The following is a 20,648-nucleotide window of genomic DNA, read 5'->3' as shown; positions in this document are numbered from 1 at the left end:
GCCAAACTAAAGACCCCCCAAATGAGTGCCGAGCTTGGCGGGCTGGCATCTCGAGAAGGTGCCTGGGTGCTTGACCGGGGAGGCCCGTAATAGTGGCTCTCCATCTGAGCTGATGGCCCCTGTTGGTCTGTGAACGGGGAGCGATTGTAGGGAGGAAAAGTTCTCACTCTTTCTGCTATGGGACCAGTGCTTGCTGGACAGAAAGAGCAAACTGCAAAGTAAGTGCTTGCCTGGGAGATTTTCTCACACTGCATTGCTGGATGAAAGAGAAAATGTAACTGCTCTACCGGAAAAGTTCTCGCTCCGTCTGCTGTGAGACCAATGCTCGCTAGATGGAAACGAAACAGGAAAATGGGCGTTTGCCCGGGAGATTTTCTCACACTGCATCGCTGGATGAAAGAGAAAATGTAAATGCTCTATCGGAAAAGTTCTCACTCTTTCTGCTATGGGACCAGTGCTTGCTGGACAGAAAGAGCAAACTGCAAAGTAAGTGCTTGCCTGGGAGATTTTCTCACACTGCATCGCTGGATGAAAGAGAAAATGTAAGTGCTCTACCGGAAAAGTTCTCGCTCCTTCTGCTGTGAGACCAATGCTCGCTAGACGGAAACGGAACAGGAAAATGGGCGCTTGCCCGGGGGATTTTATCACACTGCATCGCTGGATGAAAGAGAAAACGTAAGTGCTCTACCGCAAAAGTTCTCACTCCGTCCACTGTGAGACCAGTGCTCGCTGGACGGAAAGGAAACAGAAAGGAAAATGAGTGTTTGCCCAGGAGATTTTCTCACACTGCATCGCTGGATGAAAGAGAAACCTTAAGTGCTCTATTGGAAAAGTTCTCACTCTTTCTGCTATGGGACCAGTGCTTGCTGGACAGAAAGAGGAAACTGGAAAGTAAGTGCTTGCCCGGGAGATTTTCTCACACTGCATCGCTGGATGGAGGAGAAAACTGAAGTGCTCTACGGGGAAGAGCTGACTCCGTCCGCTGTGAGACCAATGCTCGCTGGACGGAAAGGAAACAGAAAAGGAAAACGAGTGCTTGTCCGGGAGATTTTCTCACACTGCATCGCTGGATGAAAGAGAAAATGTAAGTGCTCTACCGGAAAAGTTCTCGCTCCGTCCGCTGTGAGACCAGTGCTCGCTGGACGTAAAGGAAACAGAGGAAAAATGAGTGCTTGCCCAGGAGATTTTCTCACACTGCATCGCTGGATGAAAGAGAAAACTTAAGTGCTCTACTGGGGAAGAGCTCACTCCGTCCGCTGTGAGACCAATGCTCGCTGGACGGAAAGGAAACAGAAAAGGAAAACGAGTGCTTGTCCGGGAGATTTTCTCACACTGCATCACTGGATGAAAGAGAAAATGTAAGTGCTCTACCGGAAAAGTTCTCGCTCCGTCCGCTGTGAGACTAGTGCTCGCTGGACAGAAAGGAAACAGAGGAAAAATGAGTGCTTGCCCAGGAGATTTTCTCACACTGCATCGCTGGATGAAAGAGAAAACTTAAGTGCTCTACTGGGGACGTCCTAACTCCGTCCGCTGTGAGACCAGTGCACGCTGGACGGAAGGGAAACAGGCAAGGAAAAAGAGTGCTTGTCCGGGAGATTTTCTCACACTGCATCGCTGGATGAAAGAGAAAATGTAAGTGCTCTACCGGAAAAGTTCTCGCTCCGTCCGCTGTGAGACTAGTGCTCGCTGGACAGAAAGGAAACAGAAAGGAAAATGAGTGCTTGCTCAGGAGATTTTCTCACACTGCATCGCTGGATGAAAGAGAAAACTTAAGTGCTCTACTGGGGAAGAGCTCACTCCGTCTGCTGTGAGACCAATGCTCGCTGGACGGAAAGGAAACAGAAAGGAAAACGAGTGCTTGTCCGGGAGATTTTCTCACACTGCATCGCTGGATGAAAGAGAAAATGTAAGTGCTCTACCGGAAAAGTTCTCGCTCCGTCCGCTGTGAGACTAGTGCTCGCTGGACGGAAAGGAAATGGGAAAAAATGAGTGCTTGCCCGGGAGATTTTCTCACACTGCATCGCTGGATGAAAGAGAAAATGTAAGTGCTCTACCGGGGAAGTTCTCACTCCATCCGCTGTGAGACCAATGCTCGCTGGATGGAAAGAGGAAACAGGAAAGAGGAGAAAAGAGGGGATTTGAGTTTGAGGGTTACTCGATTAGGGTTTGGTGGGCTTTTTTAATGTGGAACCGGTTTGTCCTGATATAGCTTTGGAAAGCATCAGAGGACCATCTCCCAAGGGCTTGGATCTGCTGTTGGGAGAGGCCTTTTTGGGCTGCTGAAGTTGCTGCCCCGATGCGGAATGAGTGACTTGAAAAATTCTTTGCTGGAATGCCTGACTGTTGGAGAACAGATTTGAGGTGTTTCTGGAACCAAAAACGTGTCACGGGTTTTTTGGATTCATCCAAAAATAGGGGTTCCGGGGGAGATTTAGCCTGGGAACTTCTCCATTGTAGATAGGCCAGAATTGACTGGTATGGTTGGATTTGCGAAGCGAGATTAAAAACGTAGATGAAATGACCTTTTTTGGTTTGATCCGTTTTACTTTGTTTAATCAGATATGAAATAGTTTCGCCGTCTAGTACTGATAAGTCTGAGATGGTTGGGTGGATTTTTGGGTCGAATTTAGAAGTAATGACGAGTTCCGAGCATCTAAGAAAACCAAAAAAGGCTAGGATAAACATAGCATCGAGTGTGCGAGCGGAACCAATGGGCTGGTAGCCTGTGCGGAGGGTCTGAATACATTTGGTGAGAATGTCTAGCGTTATAGGTTGTCTGGCGTCGAGGCGGGTGGGCTGGGATTTTTGAATCCCTTTAATTAGGAGAGAGGTTTGGGAATTGATTATCTCCGTGGAAGGAGCGCCGTACATCAATTTATGGAAAAACTGGATGCCGCTCAAATAACCTTTAATGGACCCGACTTGTAGGCCCTTAATGATGTTAAGGTAGGAGATAAAAGAGGTGATTGAAAGGAGAGAAAAATCAGGGAAAGGCAGGTTATAAGAGGCATGGAATGTTTTAAAGCATCTCCAAGCGGTAAGGTAGGATTGAAGGGTCCTGGGAGATACCGCTTGGAGGATAGTGTCGAGTGATGCGTCAAACAGTGGTTTTAACGGGTGGGTTACGGGAATATTAGTTCTGAATAGCGAAGAGCTGGAGTTGGGAATTGTTCCGCCTCTGGAGCCAGCATCCTGAATTTCTGAGAGGATCTGAGCTCTGATGGATTGGGAAACTGGTGGAGGTTCCATGGTGACTGCGTTGGATGGAACAGGCGTTGGAGTGGCTGAAAAACAAAGAGGATATGGTGATTTATTTTGTATAGTAGAACCGGGAAGGGTATGATCCGGGGCTGCGAATGACATTGGTGCCCTTGTGATTGGAAGACCTGTTGGAAATTGAAAAGGAAAGTTAGTATGAGGATGTGAGGGATGAGAGAAATCGCTGTGTGCTTGGGCTGCAAGCGAAGGCAGGGCTGCGCTCATTTGAGTTGTTGCACCTGCGGGCCATTGGAAGTGGGCGGGGTTGTAACCTGTTGGGTAGAACTGATGACCCTGTTGTATCTGTGGTGCTAGCGGCGATAGCTCCGCGCTAGTGTTTGCCGCTGGAGCTGGAGGCCACTAAAAAGGAAAGGGTTATGAACAACTAGAGAATAAAACTGTGCGGCTGTGGGGAGGCTTCTGGGCCCGTCTGCATACAGTGCTGCTGTAGCGTAGGCAGAGGTGGAGGGCTGAGCCTCGTCGGCCGGTGATAATGGACCTGCCATGGTGAAATCTGGAGCTTTGCCCAGGCTAGCTGAGGGCCTGTTGCTGCGGCGACTTGACAGCTGGAGCGAGCTGCGTCCTGAGCGTGAAGACATCGATGGTGACTGGGCAGGCGATTTTTGAGCCCTGCAGGCTTTGCTCTGCTTGTGAGTCGACTTGGGAGTCGACTGAAGGGAGACATACAGAGAGTACAGCTCTGCTTTATTCATCTTCCTCGGAGCTTGAAGGTCTGAGTTACTCAGTGCTTGCCTCAGTCCGGCTACAGTCCATTTCCCAATAGGAGGGATCGTCGGGACGGCCGAGCGGTAGGAGGAAGCTGGAGAAGGATGTGGGTGTCTAGCCGGGGGCAGTGAAGAATGATTTCAGCGTTTTGGAGAGCGCCGGGCTGATCGGGCCGGTGTGCGGCCACGGGGAGAAGCCGGGGGCTCGAGTGCGGCGTCCGGTGTAGGAGGGATGACCGTGGGCTGGGTGGAGTGCGGAGATGCATCCCTGGAGGTATCCGTGTCTTCGTTGAAAGAGGAGCTTGATTGAGACATAATGCTGCAAACTGACAACAACTATGCTGCGAACTGACAACATAGTGAGGTAAGACTGCTGAGTCTATTTGTACCCTCTTAGGTTGATTGCTGAGTGCTTCCACCTGTGTTTGATTATCTGAGAATGCTTTCACCTGTGTTTGATTATCTGAGAATGCTTTCACCTGTGTTTGATTATCAGAGAGTGCTTTCACCTGTGTTTGATTATCTGAACATGCTCCTCCCGAACCTTGTTAATAAAACATCATTAAGCGGCCCACCGGGAATTCTCCCGGTTCTCCCGATTACCCACCCCGGGCCTGGTTATTTATTATATAGCCTACAGACCTGACACTTTGGATGCTTCAAAACACCAGTTTGGTATCAAACAAACAGATACAGATAGGCTACATATTTTTATGAGTTTCTTACCTCATTTAACTTTATTAAACCTTTTTATTACACAATTTCATATTAAATGGCAATCTTACCGCGCATGGTAAACATGTCCTAATGAAAACATTTTTAAAATACAAATAACTCTGGGGACTTCCGCTTCCGCCCGCATGGAGTGAGCAGCAGAGAAAGGGAGCTCCTCGAATAAATAAGTAATAATTGCTCAATAGACTAATCAGTCGTGCAAACCTTTATCAGTCTTGTTAAGGAGTCTTTGCTACGTATATTTTGACATGAAACCGAGTTCGTGCAAAAAAGTTACATCGACGAATCAGCGTAATACGAAGGTGGAAAGTGGCGAAAGAAAAATGGACGAACATGTGCAACACGATGATTCTCCTATTTCACTAAGTGCACTTAGAGCAGAACTGCACACACACAGAGAAGCTGTGATTAAGGACATTAAATCACAAATTGAAAACCTACATCTGGAAATGCAAAAGAATCGAGAAGAGATGAAAGCAGACATGCGCGCGCTGCGAGAGGAAATCTTTCCGGAGCTGGCTGCCTTACACAAAGCGCAGGCCGAATCGGTGAGTGAGTGCACGGAGATAGGGAAAGCACTGAGTGAAACGATGGACAGGGTGACCGCAATAGAACAGTCCCATGAAGTCATGACCAAAGAACATAAGAGAATACGTGAAAAATGCATGGATTTGGAGAATCGAAGTCGGCGACAGAATTTAAGATTCGTTGGGGTTCCAGAAGGAGCGGAGGCGGGAAATCCAATTCGTTTCACTAAAGACTTGCTGATGGAGCTATTCGGAGCCGATGACTTGGGGGATTCCAGTATGACTGTGGACCGTGCGCACAGGACGCTCGCGCCGAAGCCGAAACCGGGAGAGAGGCCCCGAGCAATAATCGCCCGTTTTCACTACTATTCTGACAAGGAAAAAATTCTGAAGCTGTCGAGGAATAAAGGCCGTCTTTACTACAAGGGATCCCCGGTACACATCTTCCCAGATGTGTGTCCAGAGGTTGGCAAACTACGCGCCGCATTCAATCCAGTGAAAGCCAAACTACGCAACGCCGGGATAAACTATAGTCTGTTCTACCCAGCCAAATTGGCAATCATCGTGGAAGGAATCAGGTACACCTTCGAACACCCTCGAGAAGCTGAGAAATTTGTCGAGAAGAAATTTCAAACCTGATAGCCGAACTGTAGCCTATATGATAGGCTGAGGTACCGCATTTGTTAACATTTACACTACAGCACGCAAGCAAAGACTCATATTATTTAAACATATCTTTGGACTCTTATGGTGACTAAATCTATAGTCAAATCTACCAGGAAAAGAACTGTAATTTAACCTGACAAATGTTAAAGTGTAAGAATTACAAGTGTTAATAGGTCTATAGAGCATTTTTTTTTTCTTTATTATTTTCAGAAAGGAGCTAAGTGGTAAGTCAGTGTGATTGCTAACCTTTTTGTTGGAATGATGGTTAAAAAGGGATTTCTAAACCTGCTCTATTCGTTTTTGTATAACTCTCAATCAGAGAAAAGTGAAAGGAGCTACTGTTCAAAATGTTCATGTTGTTCGAAGTTGTTAAAGAAAACGAATTGGCACTTTTTTTTTACTTTTTTTTTTCTTTTTTTTCTTCTTTTTTCCACATCCCCTCTTTACAAAAGCAACTCTTTATAATACTTTTCGAGTCTCTTAGCCTGAAATGAAAGTAAATGCTGCCAAGAAAAATTCAGTTCAATTTGTCTCTTGGAATTGTAAGGGGCTTAACGGGGCTATTAAACGAGGTAATGTATTATCTCACCTTGGAAGACTGGGGGCAGATATCGCGTTTTTACAAGAAACGCATTTAAGGAACCAAGACCATGGCCGATTAAAAGGAAGGTGGGTGGGACAAATCTTTCATTCAAACTTTAATTTCAAGTCTAGAGGTACAGCTATACTCATAAAGAAAAACACTCAATTCACTGCAACAAAAGTTATTTCTGACTCCAGTGGGCGTTATGTTATAATAGCAGGAAAACTCTACAACACACTAGTATTGTTAGTTAATATCTATGCCCCTAATATAGACGATGAACAATTTATATCATCTATTTTAAACATTTTGCCCAACCTAGATACACATAAACTGATAATGGGAGGTGACTTTAATTTAGTTTTAGACCCATTCTTGGACAGATCTTCAAAAAGAACAATACCCCTATCTAAATCAGCCAAACTACTACAAACATTTATGAAAAACTTTAAAATTATTGATCCATGGAGATTTACCTTCCCAAACCGACGAAAATATTCTTTTTTCTCACCCGTCCACCACTCCTATTCTAGGATAGATTTTTTTTTAATTGATTATAAGCTTTTGTCAGCGGTCTCAAACTGTGACTACGAAGCAATGGTATTATCAGACCATAGCCCCCTAAGTCTTCAGATATTATTTGAAACCAAATATGACACATTTAAATGGAGGTTTGATAATAGTTTATTGGCAGACAAGGTATTTGTAGAACAAATCAAAGCCCAAATTGGACTGTATTTAGAGACAAATAATACGACTGATGTTTCCAAATCCACAATCTGGGAGGCATTTAAAGCATATATGCGCGGACAAATTATTTCTTATAACATCCTAATCAAGAAGCAGCGTAAAGAAAAAAAAAAAAGAAATTAATGGACAGTATACTAGAAATAGATCACGAGTATGCAACTTCCCCCTCCCCAGAATTGTATAAGAAGAGGCTCTCTCTCCAGTCAGAATTTCAGTTACTTTCCACCTCAGAGACCACTGATCGACTGATACGGGCGAAAGACACATATTATGAGCATGGAGAAAGAGCAGGTAAACTTCTGGCTCGGCAAATTAAAGAAACTGCTGCATCAAGACTGATAACGGAAATTAGGAAAGATACAGGACAAAGTACATTTGACCCACAGGAAATAAATAATATTTTTAAGAAATTTTATGTCAAACTATACTCCTCAGAATCTATTAAAGACCCAAAATGTATAGAACAGTTTTTTGAACCACTTGACATTCCATCTTTAAGTATGGAAGACAGGGATATCTTGGAACAATCACTAACTATTATGGAAATAAAACAAGCGATATCCAATATGCAAAGTTCAAAAGCCCCAGGTCCGGACGGTTTTACAGTCGAATTTTATAAATCTTTCAGTGATCAAATCTCTCCATTACTTTTAGAGGTCTTTAATGAATCACTTGAGAAAGGCTGTTTACCACCAACATTTTATCAGGCAAATATTTCTTTAATACACAAGGTAGATAAAGACCCTTTAGACCCTGGTTCATATAGACCTATTAGTCTTCTTGATGTGGACAACAAAATACTGGCCAAGGTTTTAGCCACCCGTCTCGATAAAGCTCTTCCAACAGTGATCTCCACAGATCAAACAGGATTCATCAGAAATCGCCTCCTATTTTTTAACATTAGAAGATTACTAAATATAATATACACATCTAAACCCAATCCAACCCAACCTGAAGTACTCATATCTATGGATGCTGAAAAAGCGTTTGATAGGGTTGAGTGGGATTACCTCTTGCCACTCTGGAAAAATTTGGATTTGGTCCTAATTTTATCTCACTTATTAAACTGTTATATGTCCGCCCTCAAGCTTCTATACAAACAAACAATAATAATTCTAGCTATTTTCAATTAAATCGCTCTACAAGACAGGGTTGTCCTCTTTCACCCCTGCTATTTGCTTTAGCAATAGAACCCTTAGCAATTTCTTTACATGCATCACCACCCTATAGTGGAATAATGAGAGGGGGAAAAGAACACAAAGTTTCATTATATGCTGATGACCTGTTAGTCTATATCTCCAACCCCTCACAATCAGTGCCAATCATTATGTCAATCTTAGATAAATTCGGCAAAATCTCAGGGTACAAGATTAATTTTTCAAAAAGTGTTGTATTTCCAATCAACCCTAAGGACCAACTTGAAACGCTATCCCACCTTCCTTTTAAAATAGTAAACTCGGTTAAATACCTAGGAATTACCATAACTAAATGCTTTTCTAAACTCTATAAAGAAAATATTCTGAAGTTACATGAATACACAGAACAGACTTTTAAGAAATGGTCCAAACTTTTCATTTCTTTAGCAGGTCGTATTAATATGGTGAAAATGAGTATCTTGCCCAAATATTTATTTTTCTTTAATTGTATCCCAGTTTACATTATTAAATAATTTTTTAAAAATCTGGATAAAATGATCACCCAATTTATTTGGAATAACAAGACCCCCAGACTCAAGAAGGTATATTTACAGAGGATTAAATCAAAGGGCGGGATGGGTCTGCCTCATTTCCAGTTGTACTACTGGGCGTGTAATATAAGAGCACTTTCGTTTGGCCTACGAGAAAGACAAATAGAGTGGTGTGAGATGGAAAATGAGGCATGCTCACCTTCCTCTTGGCCAGCTTTAATTTATTCAGCTTTGTCTGCCCCCACTTTAACGCGAATAAGCAATCCGGTGGTTTCCAACTCACTCAAAATTTGGAATCAGATAAGAAGACATTTTAAATGGCATACAGGCTCTATTTTAAGTCCTTTAACTGCCAATCACACATTTCCCCCATCCCAAATGGATTCAATATTTCAGACCTGGTTCAAAAAAGGAATTCATTCCTTTCAAAATTTATTTATTAACAAAAAATTTCCGACATTTCAGCAGCTACAACAAATATTTCAACTACCTAATTCACACTTTTTTAAATATTTGCAAGCTCGCAGTTTTGCTCAAAAGAATTTCCCGTCGTTCCCTAATGAACCGTTAATTTCTCAGATGGATTCAATGTTTTTGTCGGATCCATTTATTAAAGGAGGAATATCCACCATATATAATAAATTATCACGGTTGGAATGCGATGTCTCATTAGAAAATTTAAGAGCAGCTTGGCAAGAAGATCTTAGAATAGATATCACCGACTGGCAATGGGAAGCAGCCCAAGAACGGGTTCACTCTTCTTCTTTGTGCATCAGGCATGGTTTAATACAGTTCAAGATCTTACACAGACTTCATCTATCTAAACTAAAGCTCTCAAAGATGTTCGCTTCGGTGGACCCATTATGCGACAGATGCTGTCAAACACCAGCCACACTAGGACATATGTTCTGGAATTGCCCTAGTATTCAGAATTATTGGATTTCGGTTTTTCAATTGCTATCAAAGGTGTTGGAAAGACCGATAGACCCAGACCCGATTCTGGCTATCTTTGGTACTAGTAGTGACAGTATGGAGCTCTCTAAAAGTCAGTGTATTGTGCTTGGAGTTATTCCACTCCTAGCACGCAGACTGATTTTGCTTAATAGGAAACAGAAAAAACCACCTCGTTGCTCTGTCCTGGTTAAAGATATTATGTACCACCTTCAGCTCGAAAAGATTAGATTTTCTATAAAAAACAAGACTGATAACTTTTTTGCAGTATGGGAACCATTTATTAATTACTTTAATAAGACCGCAATAATTGATCCCTGATCCCATGATCCCCCCCTTCTTTTTTTTTTTTTTTTTTTTTTTTTTCTCTCTTCCCTTCTCTCTTTCTTTTTCCTCTATATTATCACCTGTACTCAAATATAATTTACTTACATATGAAAGAACAGTATTGTATACTGTATCTGCAAAGTGAATATTGTTGAAATTTTTCTTTGTGCCAATGCAAAAAAACCAATAAAGAGAATGTTTAAAAAAAAAAAAAATACAAATAACTCTTTACAATACAGATGCCAACTGCTTGCCATACAAAAAACCTATTCCTAATCGTTGCTGTAAAAGATCACAAGCACTAATAGTGCTGTGTAATAATGTGGAATAGTGTAGTAATGACCGGAGATACTTTTCTGTGGAGCATCCTTCACTGAAAAAATAAAATTTATTATTTTTTTTAAATGCAATTTTAAGCAATTGCTTAAAATTCCACGTGAAACTTACTAAAAGTAGATATAAAAAAATGATGCACTATATGGCTCCAACCCCCATAGATAGCGCAAAGACATCACAGGCCATCAGGGACCCCCGCCCTTTTGCATGGTAACCATAAGTTATCTTTAGTTTGCCTTTAAAGCTAGGTATTTGATTGGAGTATAGCTAAACCGAATGATTTGATTGGTCGAACAAAGATGTCAAAGTGTGAACACCGCAAGACAACGACAGTGGATTATACCAATCTATCATCATCGAAGTAAGTGCACTTGTTTGGCTTAACCGTATTTTTAAGTCTGATTTATTAATATTTTAAACATTGTTTGTTGTATATCAACGTTACATTGATTTAAAAAAAAACTATTTACAAAGAGGATTTAAAATAACTTTTTGTTTAACAGAAATACGTTGACAGTTCTTTTACACCTCAACTATGGAAGGTAAGAAAGTAATATATTAGTATTATTTTGAAAACTTTGGTTGACTTCATACAATTTTGAACACAGTAGCCTATGCCTGTATTTAAATATGCTTAATTGGCGTTTTATTCCTTTTGTGTGACTAAGAATTGGTAATTGTGAGACCGAAGTTGAGCAGCGATGATTAGGTTTTTAAGCGAACGACTACTGGGTTAGAAATGCATTTTGCCTATAGCCTACTAGAAAAATTGACAATCGTGGTTCTTGTAAACAAGTACACAAAACAACATGCAATTTGCTATAGCATGGATTTCTCGGCGACGTGATCAGATAGAAGGCAGATAGAAGAGACGTGCCGTTGTAGGCTAGTATTGGTGTCTGTAAGTCAAAATGCCAAGGAGTTGTTGCGTGGTTAAAGCGTAACTAAACCCTAAAAAAAACTTGTTTAGTTAATGATCTGTAAGAATGGGGCTTTATCAGTTTTTTTTTTTGACATTTGGATATAAAGTGTTTCAATACTACAATAAATGGTGTAAAAACGTCTGAGTGCTGCCCTCTTCAGGTTGAACGGTGGCTACTGCAAATGAATTTTCCTATTGGATGTTGGGTCCAAAAAATGACTCGTGACGTAAGCAGGTTAAAGATCACCACGCCCTTGTTACAATCTCGCCTCACACTTAGTTCGTCCCCGCTATCTCCTTGGGATCTGCCCACTTTTCTTGCATCGTTCAAATATTGCCAGTGGGTGGAGTCAGGCTCTGACCAGGGGTTTAGTTACGCTTTAATTGTACCAACAGAGCCAGTGCTGATGATGTTTAATATACCAGTAGATGCTACTATTACAGCCTAACATGATAATTCACACATGTAAAAATAAAAACAGATAAATATATCCAAAATTTTAATTTATATCCAAACAATAAAGAAAGCTTCAACATATAAGGTTGCTTTAGAGGAACCTGTGTTAGAGGTTTGGACAAAAAACTATCAATGTGTAATCACTTAAAAATATAAGCTGGATTTTAGCATAATTTAGCATCCACTAAGTTTCACATAGAATTTTAAGCAATTGCTAAGAAAAATAAAGCTCAAATTGCTTAAAATTGCATGTAAAATTATAAAAGTAGATGCAAAGTTGATTTACTATATTTAAATTTATTTTTTTAGTAAATCCAGCATATTTTTTGTGTACAGTGTACTGTATTTTTTTTAGTAAAGGAAAATTGAATTCTGCTTTTGTGGGCATTAAAACCTCTTAATATTACTAATATTTTGACTCTCTATGTTATATATTTAACAAAAGAAGGTTTCAGTTTCTCAGCAAAGAGGAGTTTTTTGAACTTGGAGGTGATCATGACTGTTGTTACTGCTCTACATCAGTGGCAGCCTCAGAAGATCATTTTTCATTTCGGCATCTGAGATTTGCTGTACACTTTGAAGATGGTGGCACAAGTAAATATCTCTTTAAACTCTTGATTAAATTTCTCAAAAATACATTTAAACTAAATGTATTATTATAATTAAATCTGCAAAAATTTTCATTATAGGCAAGTTTACCATACCATGCTACTGCCCTGATCGAAAGTGTGGTAAAAGAAGTCACTGGCATTGCCCTAAGTGTGGCAAAATATTAAATAGATCAGCAGATTTCAAACCCCACTTACAAAAGCATGGTAGGAAATTGTAAAATGTACTTTTCTTGTTTCTGATTATTTTATAACTTCATCAGTATTTTTACATGCACCATTCTCTTTTTATTTTTTGCAATGACAGGTTTGAAGGTTACATCAAAACCTGGTAAGTACATTGAAAGTTTTAACTCTACTAATGTAGAGATAAAAAATGTATTAATTACATGGTGGTTTCCTGGACGGGGATTATCTTAAACCAGGACTAGGCCTTAGTTTATTAAGGAAATCTAAGTAGTTTTAACAAACATGCCTTATTTAAGACATTACTTGTGTGCAGTTTGAGGCAAAACAAAGGGCACTGATGTATTTTATTATATGTTAGTGCAAGTTGTTTTCAATTTGGACAGCTCTTACATTTATTTTAGTCTAGGATTAGTCTAATCCCTGTCCAGGAAACCACCCCATATTAATATTAAAAAGTGTCTCAGATGTGGCAGAATCTCATGAGCTGACTGTCGAAGTTGACCTGGATAAAGATGGAAAGATATTGTGCCATAAATGTGGGATTCACTTTACCACCACTTCAAACTTCAGAAGACATGAAAGAGAGCAGCATGCTGGACAAGAACCAATGTGGTGTATTGACCCAAAAAATGGTCTGTACATTACGACAAAAAATTCTCATGGTGTGAGACTTCCCATACATACTCAGAAGTGTATACCAGAACGAAAGTATGACTGTGAAGTGGAGGAATGCAGGGACTTCATGAACATAGCTGCCCAAGGTGGAGACCCTGGAAAAGAGTGCCTTCATCTTGAGAGGACAAGAAATTCACTTCCATATATTACACCAGCTGTGCTATGCAATGAATCAATAAATGAGGTGGTGGACAAAGGAATTGTTTCTAGTTCTAGGAGAGAAGAATGTATTTCATTGTTCCAGCGTGCTCAATCGGAAGAAGTAGACTGTTTGCTTCCAATTTTTTTGGGGAAACACGGTCTCTCTGAAAGATACATATACTTCTCAGTGTTCACTGGTGAGAAAGACAACTGGTGCAGATTTGGAAGGACAATTTCAACATTTGACACTAAACTCGGAAAATGGCACTGCCAGTGCGTAGTTGCAAAAATCAGAAGTAGCTGTGTCCATCGATGCATATCTATGTGGTGGCTTTTCCAGGAGCGCCGTCATTTGGTCAAAAATGCTATGGGAGAGGACTTTGAGGATATTGAGGAGAGCATTAGTGGAAATGTGGGTACAGAACATCATCTGGAATATACGCAAAGTAGCGTGATCGCCATGACAAACTACTTGTGGAATTCCAAGAGAATTCCAGAGGAACTGCCACTGGAATTAACCAAAACCGAGATGCCCATTCCAGATAAGTTTGAGCCAGCAGAGCTTACTTGTCCTTACTGTCCTGGACCCTGTCCTCCTGATCTTGAAAATGTATTCCTTATAACAACACATGCAACAATTTATGGAATATTTTCACAGAATAAAGGTAGGATGAAGACTTACACACAGTTGTTACACACAAGTAATTTGGATAAACTAATAATACTAATAATATGTTCTAATATGTTATTCTGTTGTTGTATTTTCATCTAGGTATTTCTGTTTATGGAAAAGAGTGCCCAGTTTGCAGATATGTAGTTCGTTTTCAGGACTACAATTCTGGCTTTCATAATTATAATGACAGAGTCTTTCTTTCAAAGGGATAGTTCGGCCAAAAACGACATCAAACCCATGATTTACTCACCCCCAAGCTGTCCGAGTTGCATATGTCCATCGTTTTTCAGACAAACACATTTTCGGATATTTTAGAAAATATTTTAGATATTTCTGTTCATTAAATGTAATGTTGCGGGGTCCAGCAATAGTCCACGACCTTCAAGTCCAAAAAAGTGCGTCCATCCTTCACAAATTAAATCCAAACGGCTCCAGGATGATAAACAAAGGTCTTCTGTGGGTAATCCGTGCGGTGTTGTTGTAGAAATATCCATATTTAAAATGTTATTAACTTTATAAACTAGCTTCCGGTAGCGCCGCCATCCTAGACTCAGGAGAGAGGATTAGCGTAGTGTACGCACTTTTCTTAGTGACGTATGACAAATTCAGAGGGCGGGGGCACAGAGCAGCAGCAGAGAAACTCTGTACGCTGCGTAAGCTCTCATCCTGAATGCGCATCATTCCAAAATGGCGGCGCTACCGGAAGCTAGTTTATAAAGTTAATAACATTTTAAATATGGATATTTCTACAACAACACCGCACGGATTACCCACAGAAGACCTTTGTTTATCATCCTGGAGCCGTTTGGATTTAATTTGTGAAGGATGGACGCACTTTTTTGGACTTGAAGGTCGTGGACTATTGCTGGACCCCGTAACATTACATTTAATGAACAGAAAGATCTAAAATATTTTCTAAAATATCCGAAAATGTGTTTGTCTGAAAAACGATGGACATATGCAACTCGGACAGCTTGGGGGTGAGTAAATCATGGGTTTAATATCGTTTTTGGCCGAACTATCCCTTCAATACCACTCTGTTCATTTCTGACAACGGGTATTTCTGTAAGTATATAAAACTGATTGTAAATGTTTTACATTTATTTTTTACAAAATGAACAGCTTATAGAATATTAACAAAATATGGACATCATTTTTTTTAGAATCACATTGCTGTTGGACGAATGTTGCGCACAGTGGAGTCCCATTCTGGAAGCACACTGCCACACAACTCCCTGAGAAAAGCATTCTACCACTTTTGCGCCCTCAGGAAGTACAGCTACAGGTATTTCTGTTTACGCTGTGGACACCACCCATCGGTTGTAGTTGCTGACACAAACTGGAAAATTGCCTTTGATTTGCCAGGTTAGTGTTACATATCAATATTCCCCAAAACATTATTTTAATCCCATGTTTACCTTTTTAGTGGCACCAATTAATGTATACCTTTTCAATACAAAAATTAGTTCATCTGTTAAGACGCCCAGAGAGTCATAACATAACTTCTCAGGAAACTGAGATTAATGTGACAGCGAGGTGGGAGAACCTGGATAAGGAGATTATTGCCACTGGATTCTGTGATGGTAAGCAACATATACTGTATAACAATTTCATTTGAATAATGGCTTTAATATTTGTTTTAATTAAAATAGTAAATTAAGATTAATATATTTACTTCATATAATTATTTTAAGTGTTTGTAAAATTTTACAATTCATGTATTTATGTACTTCTAGTTTATATGTATGACAATCCTAATTACAGTTTTTTACAATTGTTTACACACTAAAATATAAATTTCCACACAATTTGCAAAATTCTACTCCAATGAGCAAAACACCTCCACAGATTTGCACAACATAACACACAATGTTTGCTTCACCCTTTTTGCAAAACATTACACACAGTGATTTGTAAAACTTTACACACATTTTCACACCTTATACACAGGTAACGTTTGTGAGGTTACTTCCTTGTCATTACAAAGCCCTGGATTGCCAATTACCACACTATTGAATGAATTGGATAGTCACATCCACCAAGTGTGGAAGCACACATGTGCTAATTTGAAAACACAGAACTCAGGTGTGCTATAAAAGGCAACTTTAATAAACATGGAAAGAATAGAAGAAAAAGAAAAAGAAGAAGAGAAAGAAATGTAATTGGACACAGAGCAATCCCCAATGTGCCAGGGAAGCGAGGGGTAACATCACTCTTTGCGCTGCTATTACACAAAAAGGGGTCCTTCACCACCATGCAAATATGGGATCCTATAATGCAATCTAATACTTGCATTTCTTGACAGATTGCACAAGATTGTCACAGCATTAAACCAAGTGGACCAGATGAGGTACATTGTCATTTGGGACAATGTCTTATTCCATCGGGCTGCTCTGGTCCAGAATTGGTTCCATGAGCACCCTGAATTTGAAGTCTTATACCTTCCCCCATACTCCCCCTTCCTGAATCCAATAAAAGAGCATGGTGGTGGAAGGTATATGACATGTGGCCCTATGACCGTGTGTCCCTCATTCAGGCCATGGAGGAGGCCTGTGATCATATCGAAGCAGCTTCTGTGCAGGGGTGGATTCGTCACATGAGGCGATTCCTCCAACGGTGCCTTGCCAATGAAGACATAGCCTGTGATGTGGATGAAATCTTATGGCCTGATGCAGCCAGACGGAGAGATGATGAATAGTTACAGTATACTTGTTTCTTTTACAGAAGTTTTTCTTCAGAGTCAAAGTGTATGTACTTCATGCATTATTTTGTATTTGTCTACAGATGTTATTTGTTTCAATGATTTCATTGTTGGTTGATTACTATAACTGACAATCGTAAGAAATACTGTAAGTATTGAAATAAATAAATGAAATATTCATTCTGCAGCATCAGTGTTGTGCAGTGCTTGTTAAGTTTATAGTAGGCCTATTTGTGTACATTCTCCCCTTATCTCAAACTAATCATGAAGATTGTTGTGGGTTTGTCACAATTTTTTAATCTAAATTATCCCTTACATAACAATGTCTGGACAAAAATCTAGCACATGCTATCTCCTAAAATTATTTTTTTACAAATGTGTTTTTTATTTATCACAGCAGTGTGAAACTGGCTGCAATAGTGTCTGATCATTGAGGACTGTGTTGGTTGAAATGAAAACTAATAGCATTTTCACAAATATGTGTATATGTTTTGACTGAAGTGTGTATGTTTTGACTTAAACGTGTCATTTTGCAAACAATCTAGGAATTATGCAAATTGAGTGTGGTGTTTGGATAACTGTGATTATATTTTGATAAAAAGAACCCAGTTTTCAAAATTGCGTGTAAACAATTGAAAAAAACTGTAAAATGCTATACATTAGATGCATCCAGCAATCCATTCAGGAGCAACCTATCATATTCTGGATTTGGTCCATGGATGGGGCAATATACACGAACCACTGATACCCTACCAAAAACAGAAGTTTTCAAAGGATTGTGTCGCAGTGACAGGGTGTGCGACCCAACAATCCGTTCCGAAAAACTCATAGATGAGGACCACATCTTGCAAGTGTTAGATTCAAAAAAGGTATAGTTAGATTTCTTACCTAACATTTACTGTAAAAGGTAACATATTGCTAGTTATTAATCCACCAACATGTTTTTATCAGCCTAAAAAGGAAGATCTGACAAAAGCCTGTAGTTATCTTGGAGTGTCAGCAAGTGGATCTATCGCTGACATAATAAATAGGCTTGAGGAGCTTCTTCTTTATAAGGATGTCTACCCCAAGATGTTTGTGAAACTCAAAAAAGCTGGAGGTAAGATGAGTTTTATTATTTTATGCCATGTATAATACTTTGCAAAAGCCATCACTATGTTGTTTAAGCAAAGTATTGCTTATTATCCATATCTTTATTAAAAAAGAAAGTATTTTGAGTTAGCCCTCTTTAAATGAGAAAACACTACATACAAATACCCAGTGTTTTTAGGGTGTATACTAATAAAGACTGAGAAATAATTATGGTCATTATATAGTTGATAAAACAACAAAAGGGTGACATGGTGGCCTAATACTTTTGCACACTATATTGTTCACAAGAGACCTACTGTATATCCTACTGTATGTTCCAATTATGCTTTGTATATTTTGTATTTAGATTGAGTTGTTACATACACTTATTGTATACAATCTCCAGCTCAGTTTCATAAATTAATGTATTATATTTGTTTCTACTCAGCTGGAGTGCTACACATGGGATGTACCCACGGAGTAGTTTATTATGCATCACCTTTATGGTGGCAAGAGTCAGCTCGGGACCACGGGGATGCACTCCTGAGTTTTAAACACCCCCCTACTGTGTATGTTTGTGACATTGCTGGACGTGTTGCCAGACATGTAAACAACCGTACACAGCAAAGATTTTTCCAGCCAAATGATGGAAGGATATGCCCACCAACAGAAGAAAACATAGCAGCAGCAGGGAAGTTGCATGTCAATCCTGACTGGGTCAACAATATCAAGCTAAAGAAAAGACTCCAGACTCCAAGGCAATGGACACTTTTTCTTATCCACACCCTGAGACTGGTTCTTCAGAACGCTATGCGTTCTAAGATAGGTTCCATCAAAAGAATCAGAAACGACCAGAAGAGAGATTACGGAGTCTAAAACTGATCCCTGAACTTGCTGCTCTAATTAACTTGTCGGAAGCAGAACAAGTTAATAGAGAACTTTCCTCCAGCCGTTACTCACTGTGTCAAATGAAAGACACACATTTCATGTTCTCATTACGTCTGTACTTTCATCTTCACAATGAAAAAAAAATTTTTGAAAGAAATGCAGAAGCGGGCAGCAGCGGAGATCCACATTGGATTACATGGCAAATTGGTGTTTGGACAGAAGGGTAAGAATTTGAACATTACATACTAATTTATGTTTTTTTAGTAAATATAGTTGTTTTGTAATATGTGGTGTAAAGAAACTCTCTGGTTACACAGAAACTACATACAGGACTACAGAAAAACATTCACAACCAGTTGAAACACAGGCCCCAGCTGAAGTGGACAGCGCACCTGAGGAAGGGAGAAATTTTTCTGTGTCCATGTTTAAAATTGACCATACACATAAGGTAACTTCACACCACTTAATACCATCAACATGCTGAAGTAGTGTAACAGTAGTGCCAACATATATTAATTCAAGTATTAATTAACTTTTCATTCAACTTTTCTCTAAAAAATATTAGGAGGCAATCTTTAAACTGTATGCTTCACCAAGGGACGACCGGGATATAATCTCCAGAATTTCTCCATATGCCATTTTGTATGTGAAAGATGTGAAATCTGTCCTTCCCCCTCATCTGTTGAACGACAGCAGCACAGCAACGCCTTGGCTAACTGACAATGTAAGCATTAAATGTTTAAAAGTATTTGTTATAGTGTTACTGAATTTCTTTATACTAAAATGCATCGAAATGAATGAGTGTACAGCTTTACAAATACTATTTTATTTTGCTTTACAGGCTGTAAATTGCAGAATAGCACAACTAGGTCAAGAGAACAAGGATGTAAGCAATGTTCAACTTCTGACTTTTCTGTAACATTTAGACTTTGGTATATAAAGACAACATCATGTATTACTCTTGTAATGGTGTGAATTTTTGCTTTTTTAGGTGGTGGCTTTGAACACTGACACATTTATTATGTGGTTCAGAGACTGGAACGAATATCAAATGGTGTTGGATGAACATTTGAGCGATCTTGAGGTATTTTAAAATGTATAATAATCCTCCCTGTGCATCAAGATAATCTAATAGTAGATAATAATCAAAGTAATAAAATGTCACATTCCAAAATTGAAGGTTTTTTTGTTTCCTTATTTTAGAATGCTTCAGAGACATAAAAAATACTGTTACCTAGGATTATTGGAGCTGATAGAAACCCAGAGAAAGGCTGTCATTTCATTCTTTGGGTTAGTACCACAATATTTTGCTCAATTTTAATTACTGATCTATTTTGTATTTTGATAGAAATCACAGGAAATATTTTTTCTGCTCTATAAAATATATTACTATTAATGTTATTTTAGGTATTTGACATCCCGAAGAAAGAAATTTGGGTGTATGACAACAGTAGTCATAACCTTACCATTTCAAAGCCAGACATGCAAATTCTAAGGTGATACTTTTATGTAATATACATTTCTCAGTATTGCCCATTAATGTATAAATTATAGTCAATAAATTATGTTTAATTAATAAATATTATATTTTAATTGTATGTTTGTATTTTATTATATTTTAATTGTATGTTTGTGTTTTTAGAAATGCATTTAGAAATCTTGGCTCCTTGAATGGCTGGACTACATCCTATCCACACCAATGGCATAGGGATGATGGAAGCAATTGTGGTGTTTTTGTTTGCACAGTGAGTTAGCAATGTTGTATATATCTTGCTTGT

At 39.3% G+C, this 20,648-nt stretch overlaps 1 protein-coding gene and 1 long non-coding RNA gene across 2 annotated transcripts; both read left to right on the top strand.

The window, feature by feature from the left end:
* Window positions 1-13,212: 13,212 nt before the first annotated feature.
* Window positions 13,213-14,318, top strand: LOC129413449 (uncharacterized). Its single transcript, XM_055167137.2, has one exon. The coding sequence runs from the start codon at window positions 13,329-13,331 to the stop codon at window positions 14,307-14,309; it is 981 nt and encodes a 326-aa protein (XP_055023112.2). The 5' UTR covers window positions 13,213-13,328; the 3' UTR covers window positions 14,310-14,318.
* Window positions 14,319-19,887: 5,569 nt separating this feature from the next.
* LOC141363820 (uncharacterized) lies at window positions 19,888-20,617 on the top strand. The gene is made up of 3 exons (XR_012369394.1): window positions 19,888-20,160; window positions 20,278-20,366; window positions 20,513-20,617. It is a non-coding gene; the product is annotated as an uncharacterized lncRNA (long non-coding RNA).
* The last annotated feature ends 31 nt before the right edge of the window (window positions 20,618-20,648 follow it).

This window comes from Misgurnus anguillicaudatus, chromosome 5, assembly GCF_027580225.2.
Source record: "Misgurnus anguillicaudatus chromosome 5, ASM2758022v2, whole genome shotgun sequence".
Classification (NCBI taxonomy): Eukaryota; Metazoa; Chordata; class Actinopteri; order Cypriniformes; family Cobitidae; genus Misgurnus; species Misgurnus anguillicaudatus.
The sequence above is the reverse complement of the archived record's forward strand: the minus strand, read 5'-3'. Positions and strand labels throughout refer to the sequence as shown.

Coding starts and splice junctions, on each gene's coding strand:
- LOC129413449 (XM_055167137.2), top strand. CDS start 13,329: ATGTGGTGTATTGACCCAAAAAATGGTCTGTACATTACGACAAAAAAT.